General features: G+C 38.6%; 1 protein-coding gene across 1 annotated transcript in view; it reads right to left on the bottom strand.

Moving 5' to 3' along the window:
* The window catches only part of TAFA2 (TAFA chemokine like family member 2), a 43,004-nt gene extending 16,297 nt beyond the window's left edge, over nt 1-26,707 (bottom strand). The window contains exon 1 of the mRNA XM_032221835.1: nt 26,602-26,707. Coding sequence (XP_032077726.1) covers nt 26,602-26,707 — 106 coding nt within the window. The remainder of the gene's footprint in view (nt 1-26,601) is intronic.
* Between the last annotated feature and the right edge of the window lie 582 nt (nt 26,708-27,289).

Genomic DNA, 27,289 nt, shown 5'->3' with positions numbered 1-27,289 from the left:
TTTGGCATGCAAAATGGCCACCCACCACTAAATTGAGGACCTGCCACGAATAATGCCGATAGCGCAAATGTAAAAAAAAACTCAGTGGGGCCTCTGTGGCTCACAAACGGTCTCCTTAAGCAATCTGGCAGCTGTTGATGACCTCTGCAGCGTCCAAGTGCACCCGGAACACCCAGTGATGAGAGGAAAAGGAAATAAACTTTAAAAGCCTCCCTACCTGCCCCAAAGCAAGAAAAACACAAATAACGAAGAACATACAAAAAAAATCTGGTAAAAAAACCCCACACTTAATATCACAAGAGAGTAATAAGACAATAAAGGAAAGGAAATGGAAAAATAAAGAGTGTCCAAACTTATCTGAACAAGAACTGCTGGAACTTCTTTGACTACGTCCATTGGGCAATAGACTGAATTGAAAAACTGTCTAGAACAAGCACCAGAGGGCATGGCCAAAGAAATTCAATTCAGTCCTTGGGCAGAAGGCAGAATTTAACCCATGCTTGGACTCTCCAAGCAGCGCTCAGGAGAATGAATAGATGTTAAATGAATTTGATTGAATTATTGATAAGTACAAAAGAAGTACAGTGAATAATGTTAAATATGGCAAAGGACCAGGCTACTCAAATATATTATTTACACTTACAAATTCTAACTGTTTTAGGTGAGCCCTTTCTTTTAGATTTACCTTCATCAAAAACATCTTTTTCTTGTTGACTTCCGATGGCACTGTAGGCATTGAAGGACGTTCCTGTAGGAACGCCAGCCCCGTGATCATGTCTAAGCTGTTAGAACAGCGTAAATCAGCTGCCTAGCAGCTTGAAAACTCTCCCCTTGGGAAAAGAGGGGGAGGTGAGCAGCAAGGGTAGAGCTCCCCATAGATCCCCAGGAGCAATTCTGGGGCTCGAAGGGTGAGAGCCCCCCAGCAGCCCGACAGAGCTCCATGTCCGGGATGCTTCTGCTGTAGCAGAACAAAACGCCACGACCATCCTTGCAATCAACGTTTTAATCTACATTTGAATAAGAAGCAGGCAGAGCAAAGACAGGAGTGATTATAATTGCAAGTACAAACTTTAACTCTGATGCAGTATTAGTTCCTTCTCTGAAGATTGAGGGGAACAAAAGGCTAATGAAGATGGTGTTTCAAAGTCAAAGGATGTGGTGAAAGTGAAACTTAAAAGAAAAGTATTTGTTAAGTGCCTTTTAACGTCGTTAAAAGAACCAAGAGCTCAAGATTAAAGAAAACAGTATTGGTTTACTAATAAACTATAAGATCTAATAAATTGGGGAATTAAGTGGACTTTTTGGACTTAATAATTTGGCTGCTGGAAAGTGTGATTTGAATATCTGGAAATGGCTTCAAAACAAACAAAAATAAGTGCTTCTAAAAGTGCTGGAAGTCTCCCAACCCAACCACCTAAATTGCAGTTCTTTATCACCCTCAGCGGATACCTAAACAGTAACATTTGAAGCCCTCCAAGGTGCTTTAAAGGCACAAGCCTCTGTTTTGCAAGAAAAAATTACAACTGCCCTTAAAGATGTGTCTGACGAAATGTCTGAAATTAAGGACTTAATCCAAACCCACAATCAACAAATAAGAGAGGATATAGTGGATGCATTCAAGGGCTTGCTTGGTTATGTAACATCACTGGAGGATAGGGTGGAAGAAATTAATCAGTCTAGTGTGAATTTGGAGAACGAAGTTGATGAGGCTCAAATCAAGATCGAAAAATCAGAGGCAGAAGTTACAATGATACAATACAGAGCGATGGAATTTGCTTTGAGAATAAGAGGCCTGAAAGAAAATAACCAAGAAAATTTGAAAGAGATTTTTGCAGAAGCTTTCACTCAGTTAATTGGTGAACCAAAGGCAGAATATGACTGGCAGATTGATAAAATTTATCATGTTAATTCATGGATTGCTAGACAAAGACATCTACCAAGAGATATTGTAATCTACTTTGTCACCAGGAAAACAAGGAATGGAATATTACAAGTGACTTACAAAAACAAGTTACAGGTGGCAGGACAGAAGGTGGCAGGACAGGAGGTGACAGTACTGAAGGAAATACCCCCTAAAATATTGAGATCCAGAAAGGAATATGCATTCCTAGTTGATGAACTTAGAAATCGCCAGATACAGTATAGATGGGAGGGTCCAGCCAGATTGGTGGCGAATTACTTAGCAGAAAGATATTGTCTTAATTCAGTTTGAAAGGCAAAAGATTTTTATAGTAATGTACTAAAGGCTGGATATCCTCCATCTCCAGGATAAATCCAAAAGAAGAATCAGAAGGACTAACACAATGTGAGATAGTAAAAAAGGTTATATATTTAGGAGTTTATATTATAATTTCAAATGGGAAATTATATAAATATAATTAAGAACCATTATGGCACAAATTACAGACAGAGATGAATAAATGGGGAAAATTACAATTGTCTTTGCTGGGAAGGATAACAATAGTAAAAATGAACGTTTTGCTTAAGTTTTTTTTTTTTCAAATGATACCAATATTTTTAAAAGATGCTAATTTGGAAGAATGGTAGAAAGGTATTAATAACTTTGTTTAATAATGATGGAAACATGGGAAAAGATTTGCGTAAGAAATGTAAAATTTAGGAAAGCTTAAAACTTGAGAGAGAATTTTTATAAGGTGTTTTATAGATGGTAATTAGATCCTAAAAAGTTAGCTTGTATGTATCTGAATTTATAATTGGAGATGTGATTGTGTTGATGCTATGTATTATCATGTATGGTGGATTTGTAAAAAAGTTAAAGCATTTTGGACAAAAATATGGTGGATTACTCAAAATATTCCTAAAAAGAGGATAAAGTCCACTCCTCAGTTGTTTTTGCTAGGTATAATTACAGACTGTACAGCTATAGAGACTAATTTGATTTTGAATTTAATAACGGCAGCAAGATTGCTGGAAGAAGGAAGAATTGCCTATTATTCAAGAATGGACGCTAAAAGTAGTAAACTTAGCAGAGATGGCTAAAATCTCAGCATATTTGAAAGATTATTCAGATGAGAAATACAAGTTGGAATGGAGAAGATGGATTGACTACATTCAAAATAAATATTGGACTAAGAAATTTCAATTAGCTTATGACTGAATAAGGAATGTTATAATTTATCTAAATTTAGCTTAATAAAAGGGGAGTTAAAGTACAAGAGGGAGGCAGGATGTTATAGTTAGTTAGTTTATGTTAGTGTATGATTGTTAAATGTTTATACCCTGTATTTTGCTCTGGGAAGTTGTGGGGAGGGAGGGCTGGAGGGGGGGCAGGTTTGGGGTGGAGGGAGGGAAGGAGAAACATTTGTAAAACTTATTAAAACTTTTATATACAAAAAAACAAACAAACATCTTTTTCTTGTTTGGAGCATTCTCCCACAGAATCTTAGGTTACCTTATTTTTATAATTGTTTCAGAAAAATATCTATAAGTGTTTTGGTATAATTGTTTCGTTAAAATGTAAGAATGTTTGTTCCTGAGTTGGATTGTTGGCATTTCTTTGATTAACCCATTTTAAATTAGGTTTTGAATGTTTAAAAAATATTTAAAATTCATTTTGTTATTGTTAGCCTTGTTGGAGAGTTTGTACACTAAAACAACAGCTGATAAAGAATAAAAGTTCAGTATTCAGCTGTAATAAAACTCTTAATCAAAAGTAAAACATATTACGACCACAGCTTTTAATAACTGTATCAGCCCAAGGCAGCCACCAGGGAATCACACCACACTTGTGTATTGGTCAGAATCTGCATTCAGACAAAGGGGAGGGGTCATTATCACCCTAAATCCATTTGCATGGCCTAAAGGTTTTCAGATGCTGCTTTGCCTCTAATGGTTTCCATCCTGCCTGATTAAAGGTTCCTTTTGAAATAATCCGTTTCAAGAGTCTTTACTTTCTCAAGTTAGGAGAGGAGTCATTATAACAGATTTCTAATTACCTCACTTCTTGTGAAAACTGATATTCTCTATTAAATTCAGTTCATCTTGAGCATTTGTCATCATAAAATCTTATGTAAATACCTTGCATAAAACACCCATTAGTGTAACTGAGAAAAGGTAAAAAGCCTGGTGAGCTGTGGCAGGAAGACTCAGTTGTTTGTGCACTGTGTCCAGCCAGAATCAAAGAAAAGAAAAACAATTTCCCCAAAGTTCAGAATATCAAATCTCCAACGAATCTAAGAATAAAAGCTTGCAAAACAATCTCAAGGCTTCAGATTCAGAGAAGTGCTTGATAAATAAGAAGACATGGTGTATATTAATTCACAATGCTTGTTAACACTTCTTTAGTGCAGAAGAGCTAAACCTAACTCTCAGGTATGAAATAATACTTTCTGTTTTTTTAAATTGCTTTAACAGTTCAGACTTTTGGTCATAAGCCAAGAGTTAGAATTTGGCAAGAAGATGTACCTCTGAACAAACCTATACATTAGAATTTTGAAAAAAAATCAGTAAGGATTCTGACCTTTTTTAATGGTGTAAATTTAAGCTTCTTGGCTTTATGAGATAAACTGCACTATTTTATAATTTGTCTATTTCCAATTATTCATTAATGTAGCTTTTTCATTTCTAATTGCATAAATCTGAACAACAAATTATTATAATGCATTTATAAATATAACAGAGCTGCACCATTCTAGATTATGATTCTGAAAAATGTTTCTTATAGTTTCTTTCTTTTTAAGGGGATGTGGTGGCTCAGTGGCTAAGATGCTGAGCTTGTCGATCAGAAAGGTTGGCAGTTCAGCAGTTCAAATCCCTAGAGCCATGTAATGGAGTGAGCTCCCATTACTTGTTCCAGCTTCTGCCAACCTAGCAGTTTGAAAGCACGTAAAAAATGCAAATAGAAAAATAGGGACCACTTTGTTGGGAAGATAACAGCTGTCAGCGTTCCAAGTATCATGTAGAATTAAATCCAAGGCAAAACTATCCTTAAAGTTCCAATTTAATAAAGCAGACATCTTAGCACATCTGTGAAATCCCAATTCTAGAAATTACATCAGAATTCCACCCAGTTAAAAGTTCATGATCTTGTCCCCACACCCACAAATCCATCACATGGTCCAATCATCTTCCACGCTGGCAACTCCACCCAGCTGCTTCCGGTCAGGTGCAAAGGTGCGGAGACAAAAGATGACCTTGGTCTTCTAGAAAAGAATGACAACAACACATTCCACAATCCTACTCCTTTCTATTCCCCCCTCCCATCAACTATATTAATGTAACAGCATAATGAAATAAGAGAAAGTGTGGCAGGCCAAAATTCTAAAAAGGATATAATTGCAGGCCTGACAACAGCATTCTGTGCGCCTTCGGCATTTAGTCATGCCGGCTACATGACCAGGGAGATTTCTTCAGACAGCACTGGCTCTTTGGCTTTGAAATGGAGATGAGCATCACTCCCTAGAATCGGAAATGACTAGCACATATGTGCGAGGGGAACCTTTACCTTTAATCTGCACTATCCTTCAAGTAAAAGTGTAATAGAAAAAAATTCACTGAAAATTCAAAATGATGAGAAGTCAAGGTATGGGACGTCATACTTTTGTCAAGTAAAGTATACCTTTTCAACTATACTGCTTGTGTTTAAGTATATATTCCACTATTGGGATATATCAAAACATCTTTAAAATAATGTGCTAATTTTTAATCACTCATTGACTTTTCAGCTGTTTCCAAAATATTGTCTAAACTATTCATAGTATATGAACAACTTGCCAATAGAAAGAACACTATTTTTTAAAACAGAATTTGTTGAGAATGTCCAAGTTTTTTCATGAGCAAAGGGGAGTAACTATTTTTAGATCTTCAGGAAAAAAATAGTGCTAATAAGATATTGCTCATCTTGTTAAATAGGCACTTTTAAATCTGGTCTTTCTTGGTATAACCTTTCCTTTGTATTAGTGACCCATGAAATTGAATCTCTAAATCCACACTTGATGGATCAATAATACACCTAAACAGATTCTATGAATTAACTTGACCTGACCAAGAAAAAATGTAACTTAAAAAAAAAGTTAAAAAAACCAGCTTTCAGTACCATTCCTGTTAGATCAGGTGAATGGATGAGGCAGACTCAGGTTTTAGCAACAACAGCTCAATTAAGCAGCAACTATGTACAATACAGCAAAGATTCTGTCTGGCAACAGCCCTTTTATAGGGAGCTGTCAGACCCTTCCACCAATCAGATTTGAATACTGTTCCCACCGGAACAGAGGACCTTGGTGGAAACTACTATACTGTTTCTCAGTATGTAATACCCCTCCCCTCTTAGTTGGGTTTGTCCAGCTTGTGACATAGTCATGCAGGTAGGTGGGCTTTCTGGTGGCTCACCCAGACCTGCACAGTTCAGTCGGCGCTGGATCTTCGGTCAGGTCGGACGGACCTGTTGTCTCCGTGGCTTCACCTGGTGGAAGCTTCTGGAACTTTCCACAGGACACGGCTGGAGTTTCTGGAGCAGGTTTGCTTGGAACTTGCTGCAGCCCTGCAACCTCTTCAGATAAGTACCCTGGTACCTTCGAGCTTGAGATGTCTATGAAAGGAGTGAATTTGTGCTCCTTTTGGGTAGGGCTTTGGCTAACTCGTGCAGGAGTTACCTCTGGCTGCCTAAGATTGGATTGGGAGAGGCGGCCACGGAGTTGGTCTATGTGCCGCTCCAAGTTTGACCATCCTCGAGCTCCAATTGATATGAGTGAAGTCCAGTAATGCTGGTAACTGTGGCAGGAATCCAGAGGGTCCCCCCAGCATAGTTGTGGGTGTAAACTCAATCCCCTACGCTAAAGTGTCTAAGTTTGCTGGTCGAATCAGGGGGTGTTGCGGCAGAGTAGTTTGGGTGTAGCCGGTCTAAGTGCGATCTTAGCCGGCGACCCATTAGAAGCTCGGAGGGGCTTCTCCCGGTGGTAGCACTTGGTGTGATGTGCTGTATGAAGAGGAATTGATCAACCCATGTTTGCCAAGCTCCCAGCCCCATCCAAGATAGGGCTTCTTTAGCAGATCACACCATTCTCTCCGCCTGTCTATTACTGGCTGGATGGAATGGAGTGACCAGGGCATGCATGATTCCCTGCAATGCTAGGAAGGTCTCGAATTGCATGGCCATAAATTGGGCCCCGTTGTCAGAGACCAAGATATTGGGTATGCATGGTTGGAGAAAAGTCTCTGTAGTGCCTTGATGACTGATTCTGCTGTGGTAGTGGCCATGAGGACTATCTCTAACCATTTTGAGTAGGCGTCCACAACTACCATGAATACTTGGCCATGAACTGGGCTGGCAAAGTCAATGTGCATCCTAGACCACAGTGTTGAGGTCACTCCCACTCCTTAGCGGGCGCCTCTGGGGGAGCTGGTCTGGACTCCTGGCATGGTGTGCAGGTAGCCACTCATTCCTCAATCTCCCTAGCCATGTTAGGCCACCACATGCAATCACTGTTCCCTCTAAGGTGCGCAGCCGCACGGCCGCGCACATGGCAAGTAAACATTGCGCAGCAGTTTCCCACTGCTGCACAGTCATTTGCTGGACACGGACTGCAGCGCTTCGGATCTTTCAACAAAGCCTTTCCCCATCCTGCACTGGGGGACGCGCTTGTGTGCAAGCCGGCGCCCCAAACAGAGCTGGCTCCAGTCATCTCCTCCCTGCCTTTTCTTCCCTTTTTATGTCCTGTCTCAGATGTGCGGGTGCGAATGCTGTGGACTCGCCCACTTAGACGTCGAGGTTGCTGCGTGCTTAGCTGCGGCCGTATCTCCTCTTGTTTTTTCTCCTCCCTCTTACATGCCCCCTTGGTGCAGCGGGCTAACGCTGGCGAAAGGAGTGGGGTGGACTACATGGCACAACTGGGTAAATTATAAACCACAGATTTTAATCCTATCTAATTTTTAATGGTATCAAATTTAGCTATAAAGTGGCTTTTCCCTGGGCCTGCTAAATTCTGGTCCCTGGTGATACAATGAGTTAAATGCATTCTGGCCTGGATTTCCTATTGTGCAATTTGTGTCATGGACTTAATCATTTTAAATTCCATAAAATGCCAGTACACATCCTTTCTGCCAAGAGATCAGAAAAAACAATGCTCGAATCTTCTGATATTTAAATGATTTATAATGTTGCTTAGATATATAATTTGGACTACATTTGAAAGCTATGCATTGATTAAATACTACGGAATACAATCCTGCAGCAGTTCTTCTTTCTTTTTTGGTTTTAGAAAAGGATAATTCCCTTTTTAGCCAGGCTTTTTGAATTAGATTAACACCAGTTTTTAAGTAGATTTCAATTTAAAAAAAATCTGTTAGCTGCTTTGAATACGTTGAAGATGAAAAGATGGGGTACAAAACTTAAATAATAAAAAAATTGTACATTCATTTTGAAAAATAAATGCAATACTTGATTAATTTCATATCTTTATTTAAAATAGTTTTGGCATGGCATATGATTTTATTCACTCAGTTGGAAATGATGTGGATGTTGTATCTGATTCTGAGATATATATATATTCTTAAGTAACATAACATAGCATATAGTCCAAACTTGCTAGACTATTTAATTGATCTTACTACTTTAAAGGGGAAGAGTTTCATGATAAATTATTTTATTACATTTATGTTGCATTTATATATTATATTTATTACATTTATATTCCAAATTATATATTTGTATTGTTATTTTAGTGTTTATTGTCAATTTTGATAGATATTATATTGATATATCAAAACTGATTTTAATCATATTAAATAACAATTACTGCTATTATTTATCAGCATTAAATATTACAGTTTTTAATATTGAGTTAGTCATATTTTAGAATAATAGGATTATCTTTTAATAGGATAATTGGCAAAATCTAATTCAAATGTGATGGGTTGCATTCCAAAGGAATGTGAGAGGACAGGTTGCCTGCAAAATGCCAGGACCCCGGCTGTTGGTGCCATGTCTCCCTCTAGCCAGTCTAACAATGTAAAAGCTGAGCAGAGAGCCTTTTTTCCCGCCCAGTGTGAGCGGAAAAGTATAGTGTTTGAGTGGCACATTTTCATGCCTGGCATTCATCAGGCTGAAACCTTGCTTGCAATTGGCGCTTGACGCTTGGAATGTTGCGCAAATGTCCAGCAGACGTGACAGCAGTTCAAACTGTTGCTCTCTTAGGTGCTCAGGCATGAAACTGTGCCGCTCAAACACTGTACTTTTCCGCTCACACTGAAAAAAAATTAGAGGGAACATTGCATGCAATTCTAATTAATACTGTGTAATACTGTCATATGGTTCATGGATCAACTTGTTCTCTTCATTGATGTCACCAAAACATGAAAATAATGTTACTATGGTTTGATATGTTCATTTATATCTATTACTGGAAATTTTCCTAGAAATTATTCCCTGATTCAGAATACAAAATCAGATCCTACAAAAATTACTATTTTGGAGCATGCATATGCAAAAAGTCATTTAGCATAATGTCATGTTTATATTCTATATAAAGTCCTCAAACGTTTTAAACAGGGGGCCAATTCATGGTCCCCAGACTGTTGAGGGGGGGCATACTGGCTGGGAGGCGTGGCTAGATGGTTATGTGACTGGGTGGGCATGGCCAATTTAGCAGTCCATTTTGCCAATTTAGCAGTTGCTTAAACGATATACACAAATTAAACTTTTATTTGTTTTGCTCCTGGGTGTGTTTTATTTTCTTTTGTTTACATGTCGCTCTTTTGGTTGACTTCTTTTTACTAGATTGTTTTAAGTTATTTAGGAGTCTAGTGGTCCACTTCAGGAAACTCAGTTTTTCAGCAATTCTTCTCAGTCCCAAGGAGCTTACAATCAACAAGTCTCTCTCTCTCTCTCTCCCTCCCTCCCTCTTCCCCTCTCCCTCTGCTTTCCACTATTTGAGCCCCTGTGAAGAAATTAAAATCGAAGGGCAAATGGAGATGGGGAACAGAAACCAGGACATGGAATCCTTGATGGGTACAGAGATGAAACTGACTCCTGGGGCATCTTCTGCAGGATCCCCTTCAATCCTGGCAGTATCCTGGGATACCACATTGAATTCTATTCCATTCCTTTCCTTTCCATTTCCATTTCCATTCAATTCCATCCTATTGCTATTGATATTCCATTCCATCCCATCCCTTCTGATTCCCATTCTATTCTCTCCTATTTCCATTCCATTCTACTCTATTCGCATCACAGCAGTCTCAATTCACTTTTGAAATCTTACTGGCCATCCTGGAGCTTCCTCTGCACATGCTGAATATGTGCAACAGGCTCCAGCAGGCAGGATCAGATCGGGCAGGCATCGCTCCTTCCCATCCATCAGAAACCTTCTGCCAGTCAAAAATGGGATGCGCAGAAGCGCCCCAGGACACATGTGCATCCCGTTTTTGGCTTTCCTGCTTCTCAGAAGCACTCTGCCAGTCAAAAACAGGATGCAGAGAGGGGCCCTGGGGCATCTGCATATTCATTTTTTTTACTTCCCTGCCCCTATAAGTCTTCTGCCAGCCAAAAACAGGACATGCAGAGGTGCCTCGGGGCATCCGCACATCCTGTTTTTCGCCTTCCCGCTCCCCAGAAGCCTTCTGTCAGCCAGATGATCCCATGGGATAAAAGGCATACAGGTGAATCACCATCACTAGTGAAGGGCAGATGCAACCTTTATCAACTTTCTCTGCAGTTGCCCTACTTTATAGAACTGTCTCCTTTGGGAGATTAAAATGGCCCAACCCTGTTGGTTTTTCATAAGGACCTAAAAACCAGGCTATGTTCCCAAGCTGGGGGCACTGAATGTGTCAAGGGCCCCACTTCCTATCTTTACTGCTAAGTGGCCAGTATCTCAGCTGCTATGTATATTTATTTTGCATGTTCTTATTTTTGTTGCTATTGTTTTAAAAAAATTTAGTGATTTAATTGTAATATATTTTAAACTGTAAGCTGCCCAGAATCATTGATTGATTCTATGAGTATTATAGAAATTGAATAAAGAAATTAAAAAAATTAAACTTGGTACTTAAACATCTGGGATATGTAGTCCTAATATGCTCTGTCTGTCCTCTGCATCTAGCAGGCTGCCAGAGGAGGGACATCTCCCTTTTTTATCCTTACTACGTACATAGACTACAGTTCTATTTTTAAAGACAAATATTGTATGTTGCTTATCACAAGGCTGTATTATTATAAAGGCTTTTCCCCCAACTTTAATTTCTTTAATTTCTTTTCTTTTTCTGCATCACAGCCTTGTACTTTCTTAAAATATGCAATTAACTGTGATTTAAAATAAGTTCCAAAACAAAGTGGTTATTTGAGGGGCAAATAAGAATAAATGCACAGTTGCTTTTATTATTTTTCCTATACACCACCAACCAAGTATATGTCACCTGAGTCCACTGGAGTTAAGCAGTCAATAAATTTAAATAAATACATAAATGTCATAACCTAGGTGTGGTTGTGAAGAGGAGACAATTAACTCACTTCAGTGACAACTTCCATTGCTACAATTGATTGTTTTCTCCAGTCAGAGGGATTAACAACAGTAGATATAAACAGTTGGATAAGTAAACATGGCTGATATTTTCTGTTCTCTATCCTCATGTCTTAGCATATCTGTCTTTATCCTCAATTGTTTAATATAGTATCTTGTAAAATTGATGAGACCCCTAAAATCCAGCCTTTGGTATCTTTTTTTTACATAATTAATATTCTACAACTTACTTGAAAATAGGGCAGGGGCAAAGGGAATAGAAATGGAAAAAATATTTTGAATTATTTTGATAATTCTGATAAGTTGTACTTAAATTTTCATAGAAATGAGGAAAAAGAAATCCAATGGTTTAATCTTACAAAGCAAGGTAATGTTCTATCTTTCTAATAATAACTATAAAGAAAAAGAAGGCATATGGAAGAGGGAAAGTTTGGGATATTTAATTGCATTATTTGCCCCAGAACAGCTGCCAAGTATATGAAATAAAGATAACCTAATATGAAAAGGCATATACGATTAAATCAGCAGGGCACCATAGAAACACTAAATGATAAGTCCACAGGACAATACATTATATGTCTGAGGTGACAGCTATCTCAAAACCCTAAGTTTAGATTCAATCAGATTGTATGAAATAAAATGGAAGCCTTTAATATGCAATACAAAATGAACAAGCTTTAAAATATGAATAGGATGAAGTATATGTGCTCTTAGGTTACAGTGATTTTCCCTGAACATTCTGTCCTGAAGTTTCTGTGGCCAAAGGCAGGAGAACAGTAATATAAATGCTAATTCCAAACCCTGAAGAAATTCTTTCAAGATATGCTGGCTGGATTTCCACATTGCACTGAGTCATTGTTTCCTTAACCATAGATTATGGAATAGGACACATCATATTTATACATTGCACTGGAATCCTCAAATCACCTGGTCAATAGGCATACTTGGAATTTGAAAAGCATAGTATGGTATCCCATAAAATGGCCATTAGTTTGAAAATTAATACCAGAGGTCAGAGATCTCATCTTCAATCTAACTTCCTCCATCCCCAGTGGTGCTTTCATGTCCATGACAGTTTCAAGCCAAAGGATAAAGAAGTAGAGGATTGCTATCTTGGAAACAAAGCTTTTGTAATCAATCCTGATTAGGCCCTGCTGCGTTTAGATAGAGAGGACAGAAGCTTTTAATATGATAAACTTTCTCTGAATACAGTTAAATAATAACATAAAATAGTAAGATAGCCCACTTTTATATCTTTGTATAATTGATACAAAGTGTATAATTCAATTGTGTAATTAAAAGTCATTTTGCTTGACTTTCTGCTTTTGTAGGAATATAATTATGCTTTGTTGCTCAAGTTCCTGAATTTGCTGTTCACACCAGATCTTGGTGGCTTAAATTTGGATTTGGATTTTATTCAATTTGTAGGCCGTCCTATTCCCCGAAGGGACTCAGGGTGGCTGAACAAAGCCAAGGGAGGGGAAATTACAAAAAGTAAGACAAAGACAATCAGACAATACAAACAGTTTAAAAGCACAACAGACACAGCAAATTCGAGTAGGCGGGGGAACTCAACCCCAGGCTTGCTGGGACAGCCAGGTCTTCACGGCCGTCCGGAAGGCCTGAAGGGTGGAGAGGGTCCGAATCTCCATGGGGAGCTTGTTCCAAAGGGCCGGGGCAGCCACAGAGAAGGCCCTCCTCCAAGTAGTCGCCAGCCGACATTGGCTGGCAGATGGAATACGGAGGAGGCCTAATCTGTGGGATCGAATGGGTCTGTGGGAGGTAATTGGCAGAAGGTGGTCTCTCAAGTACACGGGTCCAATACTATGTAGAGCTTTATAAGTAATAACTAGCACCCTGAAGCGTATCCGGAGACCAATAGGTAGCCAGTGCAGCTCGCGGAGGATAGGTGTAACGTGGGTGTACCGGGGTGCACCCACAATCGCTCGCGCGGCTGCATTCTGGACCAGCTGGAGTCTCCGAACACTCTTCAAGGGCTGCCCCATGTAGTGAAGACCTCACCTATTCTACTGCTTACTGTAAATGTTCTGTGGATATTTTCTCCAAAATACATTTATTCATTTATAATGAGATTTAGAAGCCACCAACAGTTTTTATCTAATAAGAACAAGAATAAAAACAAGGAAAAATAGCAAAAAAAAAAAATCTTGTGCATTCAGACAAACCTATTCTTTCCAACAAAAACATCACCCACAGGGCATCACAAACACCTTACCTCAAGATCTGGGATCAGCCAGGTTTTAAGGGAATCTGAAAAAAATAATGGAGCAGGAAGAAGATAGATCTCTCAGAAGTACCAAACTGCAGAGCAGGAACCACAATATATAGATGGCATTATTTGATTGAAATTCATCGATTCTTCCCAGTTTTACTGGATGGACAGAAACCATGGGAGATAGGACACCCCACTATATAACTAAGGACTTTATACGAGATAAGTAACATTTTACTATCCTTCTTGCTATATCATCTAGCCATAAAACTTATTTTTTAAAATAATAAAGCTTGATTGTTAAAATGTTATACCCAAATAAAGCAAACCACATTACAGCTAAATGCTGTATAAATGGAATGGAATGGACAATAAGAAAGTTCTTCAAGTAAAGAAGAATAATTAGGAAGATGCATATAATCTACAAATGTATACATCCGTGATGATGAACCTATGGCACATGTGCACAAGTGGCATGCAGTGCCCTCTCTATGGGAACACGAGCTGTGGCCCCAGTTCAGTTCCGCCATGCATGAGCCAAGGTGGCGCAGTGGTTAAATGCAGCACTGCAGGCTACTTCAGCTGACCCTAGTTCTACAGTTCGGCTGTTCAAATCTCACCGGCTCAGGGTTGACTCAGCCTTCCATCCTTCCGAGGTGGGTAAAATGAGGACCTGGATTGTTGTTGGGGGCAATATGCTGACTCTGTAAACCGCTTAGAGAGGGCTGAAAGCCCTATGAAGCGGTATATAAGTCTAACTGCTATTGCTATTGCTATGCATGCACACGTGCCTCCCGCCAGCCAGTGGGCCTCTGCCAGGCATGTGCAGGGGGAAGGGCATGTCCGGGAAATGCATGCATACGGGAGGCGCAGGGGCAGCACCGCACATTGCATTTTGAGAGTTTAGGGGTCTATGTTAATGTGACCAGACGTCCCGCTTTTGGCGGGACAGTCCCTATTTTCCACAATTTGTTCTGCGTCCAGCAGTGTTTTTAAAAAGTCCCAATTTTTGGAAAGAATGCATGACAAGTAGTATCTCAGTTTCACTCCAAAGATTTTGAGAAATCCACAGGTGACTTCTCACTATGCTAGCTGAAAGTTTCCATTAGAGGCCGCCTGAGCTGCTCCCTCCCATTAGCTGGCTGCTTGGGACCACGCCCCTCCCTTTTTGCATCCCTATTGGCTGGTGGACCTCTCCGGCTCTTTTCCCACCCACCCCCGCCCGCACAAAGTGTCCCCCACCGTTTGCTTAATTGCCGCCGTATAGTCCTGGAAGGGATGTGGTGAATTCTCCTACGTGGAATCGGGTTCCCGCACTTCCAAATGGAATTCATTCTCACCGTTCCCTCTTCAGAGAGTTAACAAAGGGCAAGAGCCCCCTGGATGGGTGGACGGGAGAACTTCTAAGCGCTTGCTGCGGGTGAGTGGGTGAAAGGGCGTCCGTGGTGCTGCCAAAACCCGCTGCACAAGGGCGAGGAAAGAGCGGGGTGGGGCCTGAGGGAAGCCGGAGGGAGGGGGCTTGGAGGGAGGGGGAGCCAAGATGGCAGCAGCTGAGGAGGAGGTCTCACGGCAACCGCTGCAACTGATGCCGCCAAGGAATTACAGGATGAGGTGAGGCCAGGCCATGCCCGGTAAGGCTCCTTCCTGGGAGGGGCACTTCTGGATGCTTGGGGGTGGGGGCGAGAAGGAAAAGGGGGGCGGAAGAGGTGGGGGGTAAGGCCAGCTTTTGGGGGGGCAATCTGACAGGTCGAGGAGGGGGCGAAGGGGGACTCTCCACTCGAGCCTTGCCGAGGCGCCAGACTACACCATCCATCGCTCTCCATCAAGCCTGCTTTTGTGGGCACGTGCACCGGGAGTATACCCCCATCGTCCACAGCAGCACCCCCCCTTTGTATTAGTTTCCACTCCCCCCTCCCCATATCTGTATGCTTTTGACACCCAACCAGGGGTGGGTTCCTCCCAGTTCGCCCCAGTTCATGTGTACCGGTTGGTTGGTGAACCCAGATGTAATTAACTTCTGGGAACGCCAGTACCGGTCCTGGCCCCTGTCGCTGCAAAGCGCCTTTTTGCCGGCACGTCGCAGCTCGCTCGCTCGCTCCCCCACTTGTCCGCAACTAACTCACTCGCTCCCCGCCCGTCTGCACTAAGCCCAGCCTGCCGCTCATTGATTGGCTGGAGTACAGCCAATCAGTGAGCGGCTGGAGATGAACCCCCATTTGAAAATTCCCTTCGGCCTTCGCCTTCCAGGAGCTTGCTGCTTCCCCCTCAGGTAAGCAACTAAGCCCTGGCGGCGGGACTCGGGAGGCTTCGGGTGGGTGGCAGTGGCCCAGCTTTCAAAAGGGAAGGCCTTCCCTCATGAAAGCTGCAGGCTGGCGCACGCCATGCAGCAAAAGGTGGGGGGGCGGTAGTGGTGGTAGCGGTCAAAGGCGGGTGGGGGGGAGGTGGCCTAGCTTTCGCAAGGGAAGGGCTCCAGGCCTTCCCTCGTGAAAGCCGTGGCCTTGTGTATACTATGCGGCCGAAGGCAGGTGGGTGGCAGCCTAGCTTTTGCAAGGGAAGGCCCCCAGGCCTTCCCTTGCAAAAGCCATGGGCTGGCGCATGCCACGCAGCCGAAGGCGGGTGGGGGGCGGTAGCGGCGTTAGAGGCTCCAGGCCTTCCCTCGCGAAAGCTGTGGCCTGGTGGCGAAGGCGGCCTACCTTTTGCAAGGGAAGCCCCCCCGCCCCCCTCTCCTGCCAGGCGGCCTTCTTAGTGACCCTAGCCTTGTCTGAGGGTCCAGTGTCTTACCTGTTCCTGCTGCCTGCCTGCTCCCTGTTGCTTCCATCCATCGTGATGAGGATCCATCCATCGCATTGGAGTGCTGCTGATTCTGCCTACTGTTAAGTGACCTGTTTTTTTATTTTTTTAATGTATTTTAAAATAATGTTTTATTTAATGCATAGAATGCATTAAAATAGTTTTACATAAAAATATTGAGTGTAGAATATTTTTAAATGGTTTACTTTAATTTATTTTGGATAGAATCTTTTTAAAAATTGTCTTAGACTATTAAAAAAATATTCTATCCAAAATAAATTAAAGTAAACCATTTTAAAATATTCTATACTCAATACTTTGAAATGTATTGTGCATAGAATTTTTTATAATTGTTTTACTTAAAAGTATTGAGTGTAGAATATTTTAAAATGGTTTACTTTAATTTATTTTGGATAGAATCTTTTTTTAAATTGTCTTAGACTATTTAAAAAAAGATTCTATCCAAAATAAATTAAAATAAACCATTTTAAAATATTCTACATTCAATACTTTGAAATGTATTGTGTATAGAATTTTTTATAATAGTTTTATTGTAATTTATTGTGTATGGAATATTATTAATGGTTTCATTTTAAGTTATTGTGTCTAGAATAGTTTGAAATGGTTACAGTGTAAATTATTGCTGGTGGGTTGAACTAATGGTTACAGTATATTATGGCTGGCGCAATAACTTAAAATTGTTACAGTGTAAATTATTGCTGGTGTAATACTTAACAATGGTTTTTAAGGATTTATTTTATTTATAGAATATCTTTTTTTAATTATTTTTTGGGGAATTTTATTTTTTAGTTGTTTATAAAATATATTTACTACAAGAAATGTGATTCCTTTCTGCAAATGTTTTCTTTGTGATGCAATATGTTATTTTTAAGTGTTCAGACCAGGTTTATGTGTCTTAAAGTGGCTGCTTTTCTATGGGCAGGCCAGGTTTCTTGCAAGGCAGTTTTGCCAGATTTAGTGTGTTTCACCCTCGTTGTTTAGGTAATTCTGAGGTGGTTGATGGTTCTGTGAGCTCCTGTCCTTTATAATTTCCCACATTGCCTTGATGGTTTTTATTCCAATGACTTTGTCTTTCCTGTCCTTAGGCTTAGGAAAAAAAAACTGGTTTCATTGGCAGTCTTTTTGGGAGGGGGGGGGGATTCTTATTTTTTGGTGTTTTCCTGGCACTGTCATAGTTTGTGTGTGGGGGTGGGTGGGTGTGTAATGTCCCGCAGTTATCTACGCATTAATAATGATCTAGTAATATTAATAATATCTAGTAATTAGTAATATCTAGTAATAACATCGTCTTGGCCACTCCCACCTGGTCACATGGGTGGCAGCCTGGCAGGCCACTCCCATCTGGTCACATGGGCGGCAAGCCACTCCCATCTGGTCACATGGGCAGCAAGCCACACCCAGAAGGGAGGCCACGCCCACAGAATAGGTTCAAACAATTTTTGAAACCCAGCCCTGCACCCAACCCTATATTCCTTGTATTTCTTTCCCCATCTTTTGTTTTGTTCCTGGGATTACAATTACCACCGTCCCCAACCTCACACTCCCCCCGCATCAATGGTGTCCCCCAATGGTGTTACCAATGCTAAAATCTGGTCACCTTAGTCTATGTTGTTATGTCTGCAGTCGCAATCTTAGTTTTTCAAACAATTTCTTTTACAAATTTAAATACAATAGTGGCCAACAAATCAGATCCAAAGTATGAAAGTGAGAAAAAATGTTATAGGAAACAAATTACAGGAAAATCTATTTCTCCTTGCTGCTACATTTTTGCTTAGGAAAAAGCTGGCAAAGGGCCAGTCTACTCTTTTGCCACTACCTTATTTATAGGTTTTTCTGACAGACCATAAACATTTGGTCTTTTTAATTGTCTCTATAATAGTACCAATAGCTACTATTTTTAAATATAGAAATAAGTAAAAGGCATTTTTTTGTAAAGTTTTTTTATTTTTATTTTTTAAGTGTTTTTATTTGACATTTTCCAAACATTAAAATCACAGTTACACTTTTAAAGCTTTCTATTATCGGTATTTCTTTTTTCTGATTTCGGGTTTTCCATTTTCCATTCTATTATCTTATACATATTATTCTTTGTTTCAGACTTTCTCATTTTTACAATATATACATCTATATACAATATTTCATTCTCTATTGCTTTCTAAGTATATGCCATCTCTTTTCATTGTGTTTGCTATGTGTTCCTTATGCATTGATTTTACATCTCTTTTCGAGCCAATTATACCACCTGTTCCATATCTTGTAGCACTCTGTTTTCTCTCTATCTCTTAGTTCCATCATTAGTTTGTCTATTTCTGAGCATTCTAGCACCTTTTTTATGATTTCTGCATTTGAGGGAATGGTTTTTGTTTCCAATTTTGGGCAAATGAGATTCTAGCAGCAGTGAATGAAGCATTATATATTGGATATCTTTACTAATTTTTTTTATTATTACTCCTAGAAGAAACAGCTCAGGGTTCATGTCAATTTTTTGTTCTATTATTTCTTCTAACCATTTTTGAATTTTAGTCCAGAATTCTTTGGCTTTCGGACACGTCCATCACATATGATAGAAGGTCCCCGGTTGGTGGTTACATTTCCAACAGTTTGGAGATCTATTTGGGAACATTTTGGCCAATCTCACTGGGAGTAAATGCCATCTATAAAACATTTTGTAGATGTTTTCCTTATAGGATGCTGACATTGTCAATTTATATTTTTTCTCCATAATTTTTCCCAGTGCTCCAATTCAATATTGTACCCGAAGCTTTTAGACCAAATTATCATTGTTTCCTTCTCAGTTTCCTCCTCCATTTTGAATTTTAAGAGACAATTGTGTTTTTGTAATCATTTTTTTCTTCTGTTCCTGTTACTATTTTGTCCAGTTTTTCTTGTTCATTTTGAAATCCGTACTGTTCTAAATCCATTTTGTATCTTGTTTGAATTTGTAGATATGGCCACCAGCCTAATTCAATTCCCTGTAATTTTAACTCCTGATTTTTTAAAAAAATTTCCTTGCCCATGCAATAACTCCTTATATGTCAATATCCTATTCAAATCTATTACATTGGGGTAGATAATTGCTTCCATGGTTGATATCCATCTAGGAATTTTTGAAACTTCAAAAGAAGTTTGTTTTGATTTTCATCCATATTTCTAGTAAGGTCCCTCTTACCTGAAACCTCTGGAAATATTTATGGGCTTTACTCTTTCCCTCCCAGATAAAAGCATGCCAGCCCAACTGTAAATCATGGCCCTCTATCGTCAATACTCTTTTATTTTGGAGTACTATCCATTCTTTGACCCATGTTACAGCTGCTTCCTGGTAGTAAAGTTCCCCATCTGGGAGGCCAAATCCTCTTTTGATTCTAGAGTTCTGTAGTAATTTTAATTTTATCCTAGCTTTTTTCCCCAGCCAAATAAATTTTAAAATTATTTTATTTAGTTCCATGAAAAAAATGCCCTAATTTTACTGGTACAGTTTGGAATAGCAAAAAAGTTTTGGTAGGATATTCATTTTTATGGTCACGATTCTTCCAATCAACGATAATTGTAAATTAGCACAATTTTCCAAGTGCTTTCGCATTTGTTATAGTAATTTTGAATAATTGTCTTCTTTTATAGTAGAACATTTAGTCATTAGCCAGATTCCAAGATATTTTACCTTTTTAACTATTTGCATTTCCAATGCTCACATTTTCCTCATTTTGCCTTTGTGTAAGATTTTTAATAATTATCTTTGCTTTATTTTTATTTATTTTTAAGCCTGCAACTTTACCAAATTCCTCTACTTCCTGAATTAATATTTTCCCTGTTTCAAGGGTGTCTTCTATTATAAAAACCATATCATCCACGAACGTCTGAGTTTTGTATTCTTCTTTTTAAATTTTTAACCCTTTTATTTCCTCTTTTTCCATAATCCATGTTAATAAAACCTTCAATCAGAGGATAAATAGAAGAGGAGATAGTGGGCATCCTTGTCTGACCCCTTTATTTACAGTGACTTTGTCTGCTAGATCTCCATTCAACATTATTTTAGCTTTTTAGTTGGAATATATTGCCTTAATCATTGCAATAATTTTTTCTCCAAATTTCATAATAGCTAATTGTGTAATAAGAAATTGCCAATTTAAATTATCAAAAGCTTTTTGCGCATCTATCAATACTAATGCTAATTGTTTCTCTGGATGTGCTTCATAGTATTCATATTACATTCATTATAATTCTTGTATTATTTCTTAATTGTCTCTTGGGTAGGAATCCGTTTTGATCTGAATGAATAATTTTATTTAATATTTTTAAGTCTTTCCGCAATAGTCGTCATAAATATTTTATAGTCAACATTTAGCAGCGAGATTGTCCTATAGTTTTGGATCAATTGATTGTCTGTTTCTTCTTTTGGAATTAATGTTATAAATGCCTCAGCCATGAACTTGGCATTTTGGCTTGTTCTAATACTTCATTGTACAATTCTAACATGATTTCCTCAAAAGTTTCTTGAAATTTTTATGTATCTCTGCGGGAATCCCATCTGGTCCTGGTGATTTATTGTTTTTTGTTTCTTAATTGCCTCCTTCATCTATGTTAGAGTTATTTTCTCATTTAGCATTTCTCTTGCTTCCTCTGAAATACTTGGTAGGTTTCTCTCTTGTAAATAATTTTGGAGTTCTTTTTCTGAGATGTTTTCCTGACTGTATAGAGTTTGAAAAAAGTTTTGGATTACACTTTTTTTCCCTTCTGTCTTATGGAACAAATTCCCATGTTTGTCCTGTAATTGCTGTATTAGCTTTTTGGTTTTGTCTTTCTTCAATTTGTGGGCCAGCCTTATTTGCTGTTTTGAAATAGTTTTGTTTCGCCATTTCTATATTACATATCTTTTCTTCTTGAAGTGTTAGATTGATTTTTTGTTTCACCAAATATCTCTTCTTTGATTTTAGCATTTTGTGGTTCTTTCTGCAACATGATCACCAACTCTTTAAACTTCTCCTTTAATAATGTTTGCTGTTTCCTTTTTTCCGTACTTCTCCTTGCCGTATATGCTATTGTTATATCCTGCACATCGGCTTTTGTGGTATCCCATAGATTTTGTAGTGTTGTTTGATCTTTCTTGTTTTCCTTGAAGAAAATATCTAATTCCTTATCTATCATTTGTATATATGATTTTTCTTTTACAATTCTCTGATTTAGCATCCATCTTAATTTTTTCCTCCGACCTTTCCATTTTACCATTAGTGGATTGTGGTCTGCCCATGTATTTGGTGAAATCTCCATATCTTCTATGTTATTGATCAATTCTGGGTTCATCCATGCCATATCTATTCGCGACTATGAATTGTGCGGATGGGAAAAGAAAGCGTACTGTCTTTTCTTTGGATTTATCTGTCTCCATGCATCCCTTAAATTTAATTCTTGCACCATTTCAAAGAAGATACTTAGTGGATGTTGTCTTTTCTTTTTATTCTTCTTTGTATTCCTATAATATATTTTGTTGCCTATTATACAGATATTTTCCCAATCAGATTCAATTATTTTCTTGTGTAATTTATTATAGAATTATTTTTGGTTTATATTTGGAGTATAAATTGTCACTAGCAGAATTCTTTTTTTATTTGTTATTTCCATCATTAAAAATCTGCCTTCTCTGTCACTAAATATTTTCCTTGAATTTAACCAATCTTTTATGTATACCGCAATCCCTCTTTTCTTATTTTGTGCTAATGCCAGATGCAGTTTTCTTAATTTGGGGCATTCTAAAATATTACCATATTTTTCTTTGATATGGACCTCCTGTAGGCAGACACTATCCATATTCTATCTTTTGAGTGTTGTTAATGTTTGTTTTCACTTGGCCGGTGATTTGATACCATTGATGTTCAAGAATATCATCTTTATTTCATCTTCCATCTTATTTGTATGTTGGTTTTGGTCCTTTTCTTATCTCAGTTTGTGTTCTTGTCCTGGCTCCTTCTTTCTCCTGTCGTTCTGTTTCCCTTCGGTCCCTTATATTCTGCTCCGTAAGTTTTTCCTCTGACATCTGTTCTTCCTGACTCTTATTTTCTGCTTCCTCTCTACTGTCTTATTTGTCTTCTCCTATTATATAGTGATCATAAAATTCCTGTGCCTTTTTCAGCGAGTCAATACAGATTTCTTTTCCTGCCAGGTTATTAGCATCCCCTCAGAGATAAGCCATCTAAACATCACTCTGTATTTGAGCAGTTGAGTCAATAGGAAATGTATTTTCTTCTGTGTTCCCCTATCCATTTTGGTATCTGCTTTAATGTTATGATTTCTTTTTCTTTATAAACCAGATATTCTTCTCTTATTTTGCTGTAGACTTAATCTCTTGTCTTTTTTCTTGTAAATCTTACATGTATCTCCTTGGAAGTTTGTGTCTGTATACATAGTTTGTATGGACCCTATACACTTCATCCAGGTTGTTTTCCACTTCCTACTTTCTTTTTTGCAGAAGTTCAGCCAGGAGTTCGGCCATTAACTTTGGAAGATCTTCTTCCTTAGTTTCCACTATATTTTGGAATCTAAGATAAAACATTGATCTCTCCATCTCTAAATTTATAATGTCCTCTTCCATTTTTTTGTTTACCACCATCATTTTACTTTCTGATTTATCTAGTTTCTTTTTTGTTTGTTCGGTTCTAGCTTCCACTATTTTTTTTCTCATTTTGTATTATCTTTTCCTGTATTGTACCAATTTTATCATCTAGTTTACATATCTCTCCTTTCACCTCCCCCATATCACTTAAGTTCTTTAAGACTTTTTGTCACTAGCGCCTGCATCTTCATCATTGTCTCCTGAATTGATCCTAGATTCCAAATTCCTATTGCTGTTCGTTTAAAACTAGAATTGGAACTTTATATAGAATACCTTAAACACCTTTATATTTTATACTTTCTGATAATATATATTCTCATAGACACTTACAGATAATACCCAGTGGACATATGTGTATGTGAAAGCAAACATATAGGCTTATATAGTGTGTGTGTGTGTGTGTGTGTGTGTGTGTGTGTGTGTGTGTATTCTAGATATTTTTATAACATAATCAATTTAATAATCAAGTAAAAATACATATATTTATTTATATTTTTATAAGTAGACTTAAGGTATTAAACTTGTGATATATGTATTATATTATAAGTAATACTCATAATAAATGCAATATCTATAACTTTTATATTTCTTATAATTAAATAACAATTAGATTAAGATTAGTATAACTGTTTGTTAGTAGTCATAACTATTAGACCATCATTAGATTATTATTAGATTATTAATTGTATTGATCAATTGTATAAATTGGGTATTGATTGTATTATAATATGGGGTGTTCTATATTGTGGTCACCAATAATAGTTAGTAAAGTAGGTAGAAGAATTGTGAGGGAGTGAGATAGAGACAAAAAAAAGAAAGATAGATAAAGGGGGGGAAACGGGGATATATGGTACTGTGGAAAAACTTTTTAAAAAACATTAAAATGATGAGTACAATCACCACAGTTACCAAAATACGGGGAGAAACAACTGCAACAATAGCATTCCCATCAGGACAGTCAAAAGCATGCTAGGAGGTGAGAAATCAGGCTCCACTATAAATCTACAGAGCATGCAATCAACCTAATCTAAGCTAAAACATTGATCTCTCCATCTCTAAATTTATAATGGCCTCTTCCATTTCTTTGTTTACTGCCATCATTTTACTTTCTGCTCTTCCAGTTTCCGGCACGCACATGCGCATCAACCACCTGGTCTTCCAGTTTCTGGTATGCATATGCACATGAAGACCAGCTGTCCGATGCGCATGCATGCACCAGAAACCAGAAGAGCAGCTTCCCGGTGCGTATGCATGTGCTGGGAAGATGACCTTCCGCTTTCCAGCGCACATGCACACCAGCCACCTGGTATTACGGTTTCTGGTGTGCATGCATGCAAAAAAAACAGCTGACCAGTGGGCATGCAGAAACCGGAGGAATATTTTCCCAGTGTGTGCATGCACACTGGGTGGCTGCTCTTCCAGTTTCTAGCTCTCCTGCCTGCATGATGACCAGCTGGCCATGGCACTGGAACCCAGAAGAGCAACAGGAAACAGCTCACATGCCCGGGAAATGGCTCTGCATGCCATAGGTTTGCCATCCCGGAAATAAGGGAAGACTATACTGAGGCAACAATTATACTGTATATTTGTCAGAAATTCACTGATGTACAATAAATTTGGTATTTCAAAAATATTTTTTTCTTAAAGCCTAAAATATATAAATAAATACTTATTTGACATTATTAGCAATGTTATAAAATATACTTTAAATTTAAAAATATGTTAGTTTTGTTACAGGGCCTTAGCAGAGCAGATACAAAATATGTCTGACTATTCTTCTAACATTTTCTGTCTTTCTTTATAGTTAAATTGGCATTTATTTTTTCAATTGGTCAAACAACTTAGTCCACCCAAAATTTATATAATTTGAATGTGAATATTGTGGTAGCCACAGTTGTTTCTTTCAAATATTTGTGAATTTTGATTTTGATTTTTTTGTTTTTATGCTTTTAGCCATATATAAACCACACAGCAAGTGCAAGTTGGGTAGCTATGTAAACAATCTAAAATAAATAAAGAGAAATAGGTATTTTGCAATAGTTCAAGCGCTTATCAAATAATGGATAAGACAATGGGCAAGCAATTGACTTTAATAAACTATTTCCTAGAAATAAAGTGAAAGCAAAATTGCCTTCCCTATGTTGCAGGACTTATAATAGATAAGAAAAACAAAGGATCATGAATTTACTATGTTTATCTGGTAATATCTTTATTTCTATCAAATACTCTTTTCCTTTTAATTGCAAAAATAAGAAAACCATTGTGAGTTATGTAATCCAAAAAAGCTGAAATATGCAAACATATGGATATACTATGATATATAGCAGTAATGGTAAACTTTTTTGTTGTTGGGTGCCAAAATTGCGAGGGTGTGCATGCAATAGCATGCATGTGTACCAGCACACATAATGCAAAGCGTGTGCCCCACATGTGCACACATGTACAACCACACACACACACACACACACACACACACACTCCGCCCCCACACACCTCCAAGCTGAGCTTGGTATTTCCTCCAGGGGGGCAGGGGAGGACATTTTCGCCCTCCCCAGGCTCCGGGGGCTTTCTAGAAGCCTAGGGAGGGCAAAAATGGCCTCCCCAGCTCTCTGGAAGGCCAAAAATCAGCACATGCACACTGGAGCTGACGGCTCCTGTGCCAGCAGATATGGCTCCATGTGCCACAGGTGGCACACATGCCATAAATTTGCCATCACGGATATATAACATTTCAGAAGCATAGCATTAAAACTATTATTAGGACCCTTATGTATTTTTGCTTAGCACTTCCTTCTATTCATTTATAAATCAAAAAATATTGTTCCCTGAAGAGAGGACCTAATAAAAAATGAATAGATTATGAAAAAGCAAAAAAAAAAAAAATCCATATTCTATGGATGTTTAAACTTAAACAGAACTCTCTCATCGATTACCAAGAAAGCAGATTTATTTTCACACAGTGTACCTGCAGAATTATTGGAACATAATGTTGTCCCTAAGGTTTTTTTTAGAACTCATTTATAGCTCTTCCAGGTGCTCTTTGAAAAAGGATCTTTTATGAATAAAAACTTTTATATAAGCCCATTAATTTATAAAGTACACCAACTTCAAATGAAAAGGACAAAAACTGAGATATAAAGAGAAATTCATGAGATTCTGATATAAAAATGTCTTCATGGATAATTTGCACTAAATTGAACTAAAAAATTCAAGTGTGATTTCTATCCTGGCCAAACCACAAGCAAACTGTTAATTTTTTTTTTAAAAAGCATCTGATTATCCATGGATTAGTCTGTCCATCCATCCATCCATCCATCCATCAATCTATCCATCCTTCCTCCTTCTTCCCTTAGATTAGCATGCTCGCTGTAGAATTCTGGGAGTTGAAATCCACATATAACTAAACTACTGAGGTTGAGAAACACTGCTCTAAATCACTTTGTCTTTCCACATTGATACCAAAGAATGTTGCCTCTTACCTTTGTTGTGATTTGCCCCAGATGCTATTTTCCCCCACAGTGTTACAACAAATATTATTATTAGCAGTTTTCCTTTTGTTGCTTTTTGCAAGTATCTTTTATTCATCCTATAGGGAAAAATACACAAAATAAAAATTTTTCGAAATATATTTTTCTGCTTTATAAAAATAGTTAGTTTTTTTTAAACATATACAAATATTTTATCAGTTACTTGCCAAATACAAAGGAAGTTAATTTCTTTAATAGGAAGTCAGATCTAGTTCAGTCGTAGCTGTAGTGGCCACGGGCAAGCAAAGACAGATGGCAGAGATGCAGTGAGGCAGCCCAGCCAGTCACTGTCGCTGCCATGCTGTGGTCCCTGCGTGCTTGGGCCACACCGTCCAACCTTGTCCTCTAGTGAGCCTGCTGCCAAGTCAACCACCTCAAATGGCTCTGGCAAATGGGAAGGGCAGGGAGCAGGCTCACTGAAGGATGGGGTTGGATGGTCGGGGCCAAGCACACAGGGGCCACAGCATGGTGATGACAGCAACTGGCTGGGCTGCCTGACTGCAACCCTATAATCTGCCTTTGCTTGCCCATGGCCACTACAATTGGACTGGGCAGGTGACCATGCAGCTGCCTGACACATCCAGCAAGCCAGATCACGTCCCTCACCCACCATCTCTCTGCCTTTGCCTGCTGCTTGGAG

Source organism: Thamnophis elegans, chromosome 7 (genome assembly GCF_009769535.1).
Source record: "Thamnophis elegans isolate rThaEle1 chromosome 7, rThaEle1.pri, whole genome shotgun sequence".
Taxonomy (NCBI): domain Eukaryota; kingdom Metazoa; phylum Chordata; class Lepidosauria; order Squamata; family Colubridae; genus Thamnophis; species Thamnophis elegans.
This window is presented reverse-complemented; position numbering and strand designations above follow the sequence as displayed.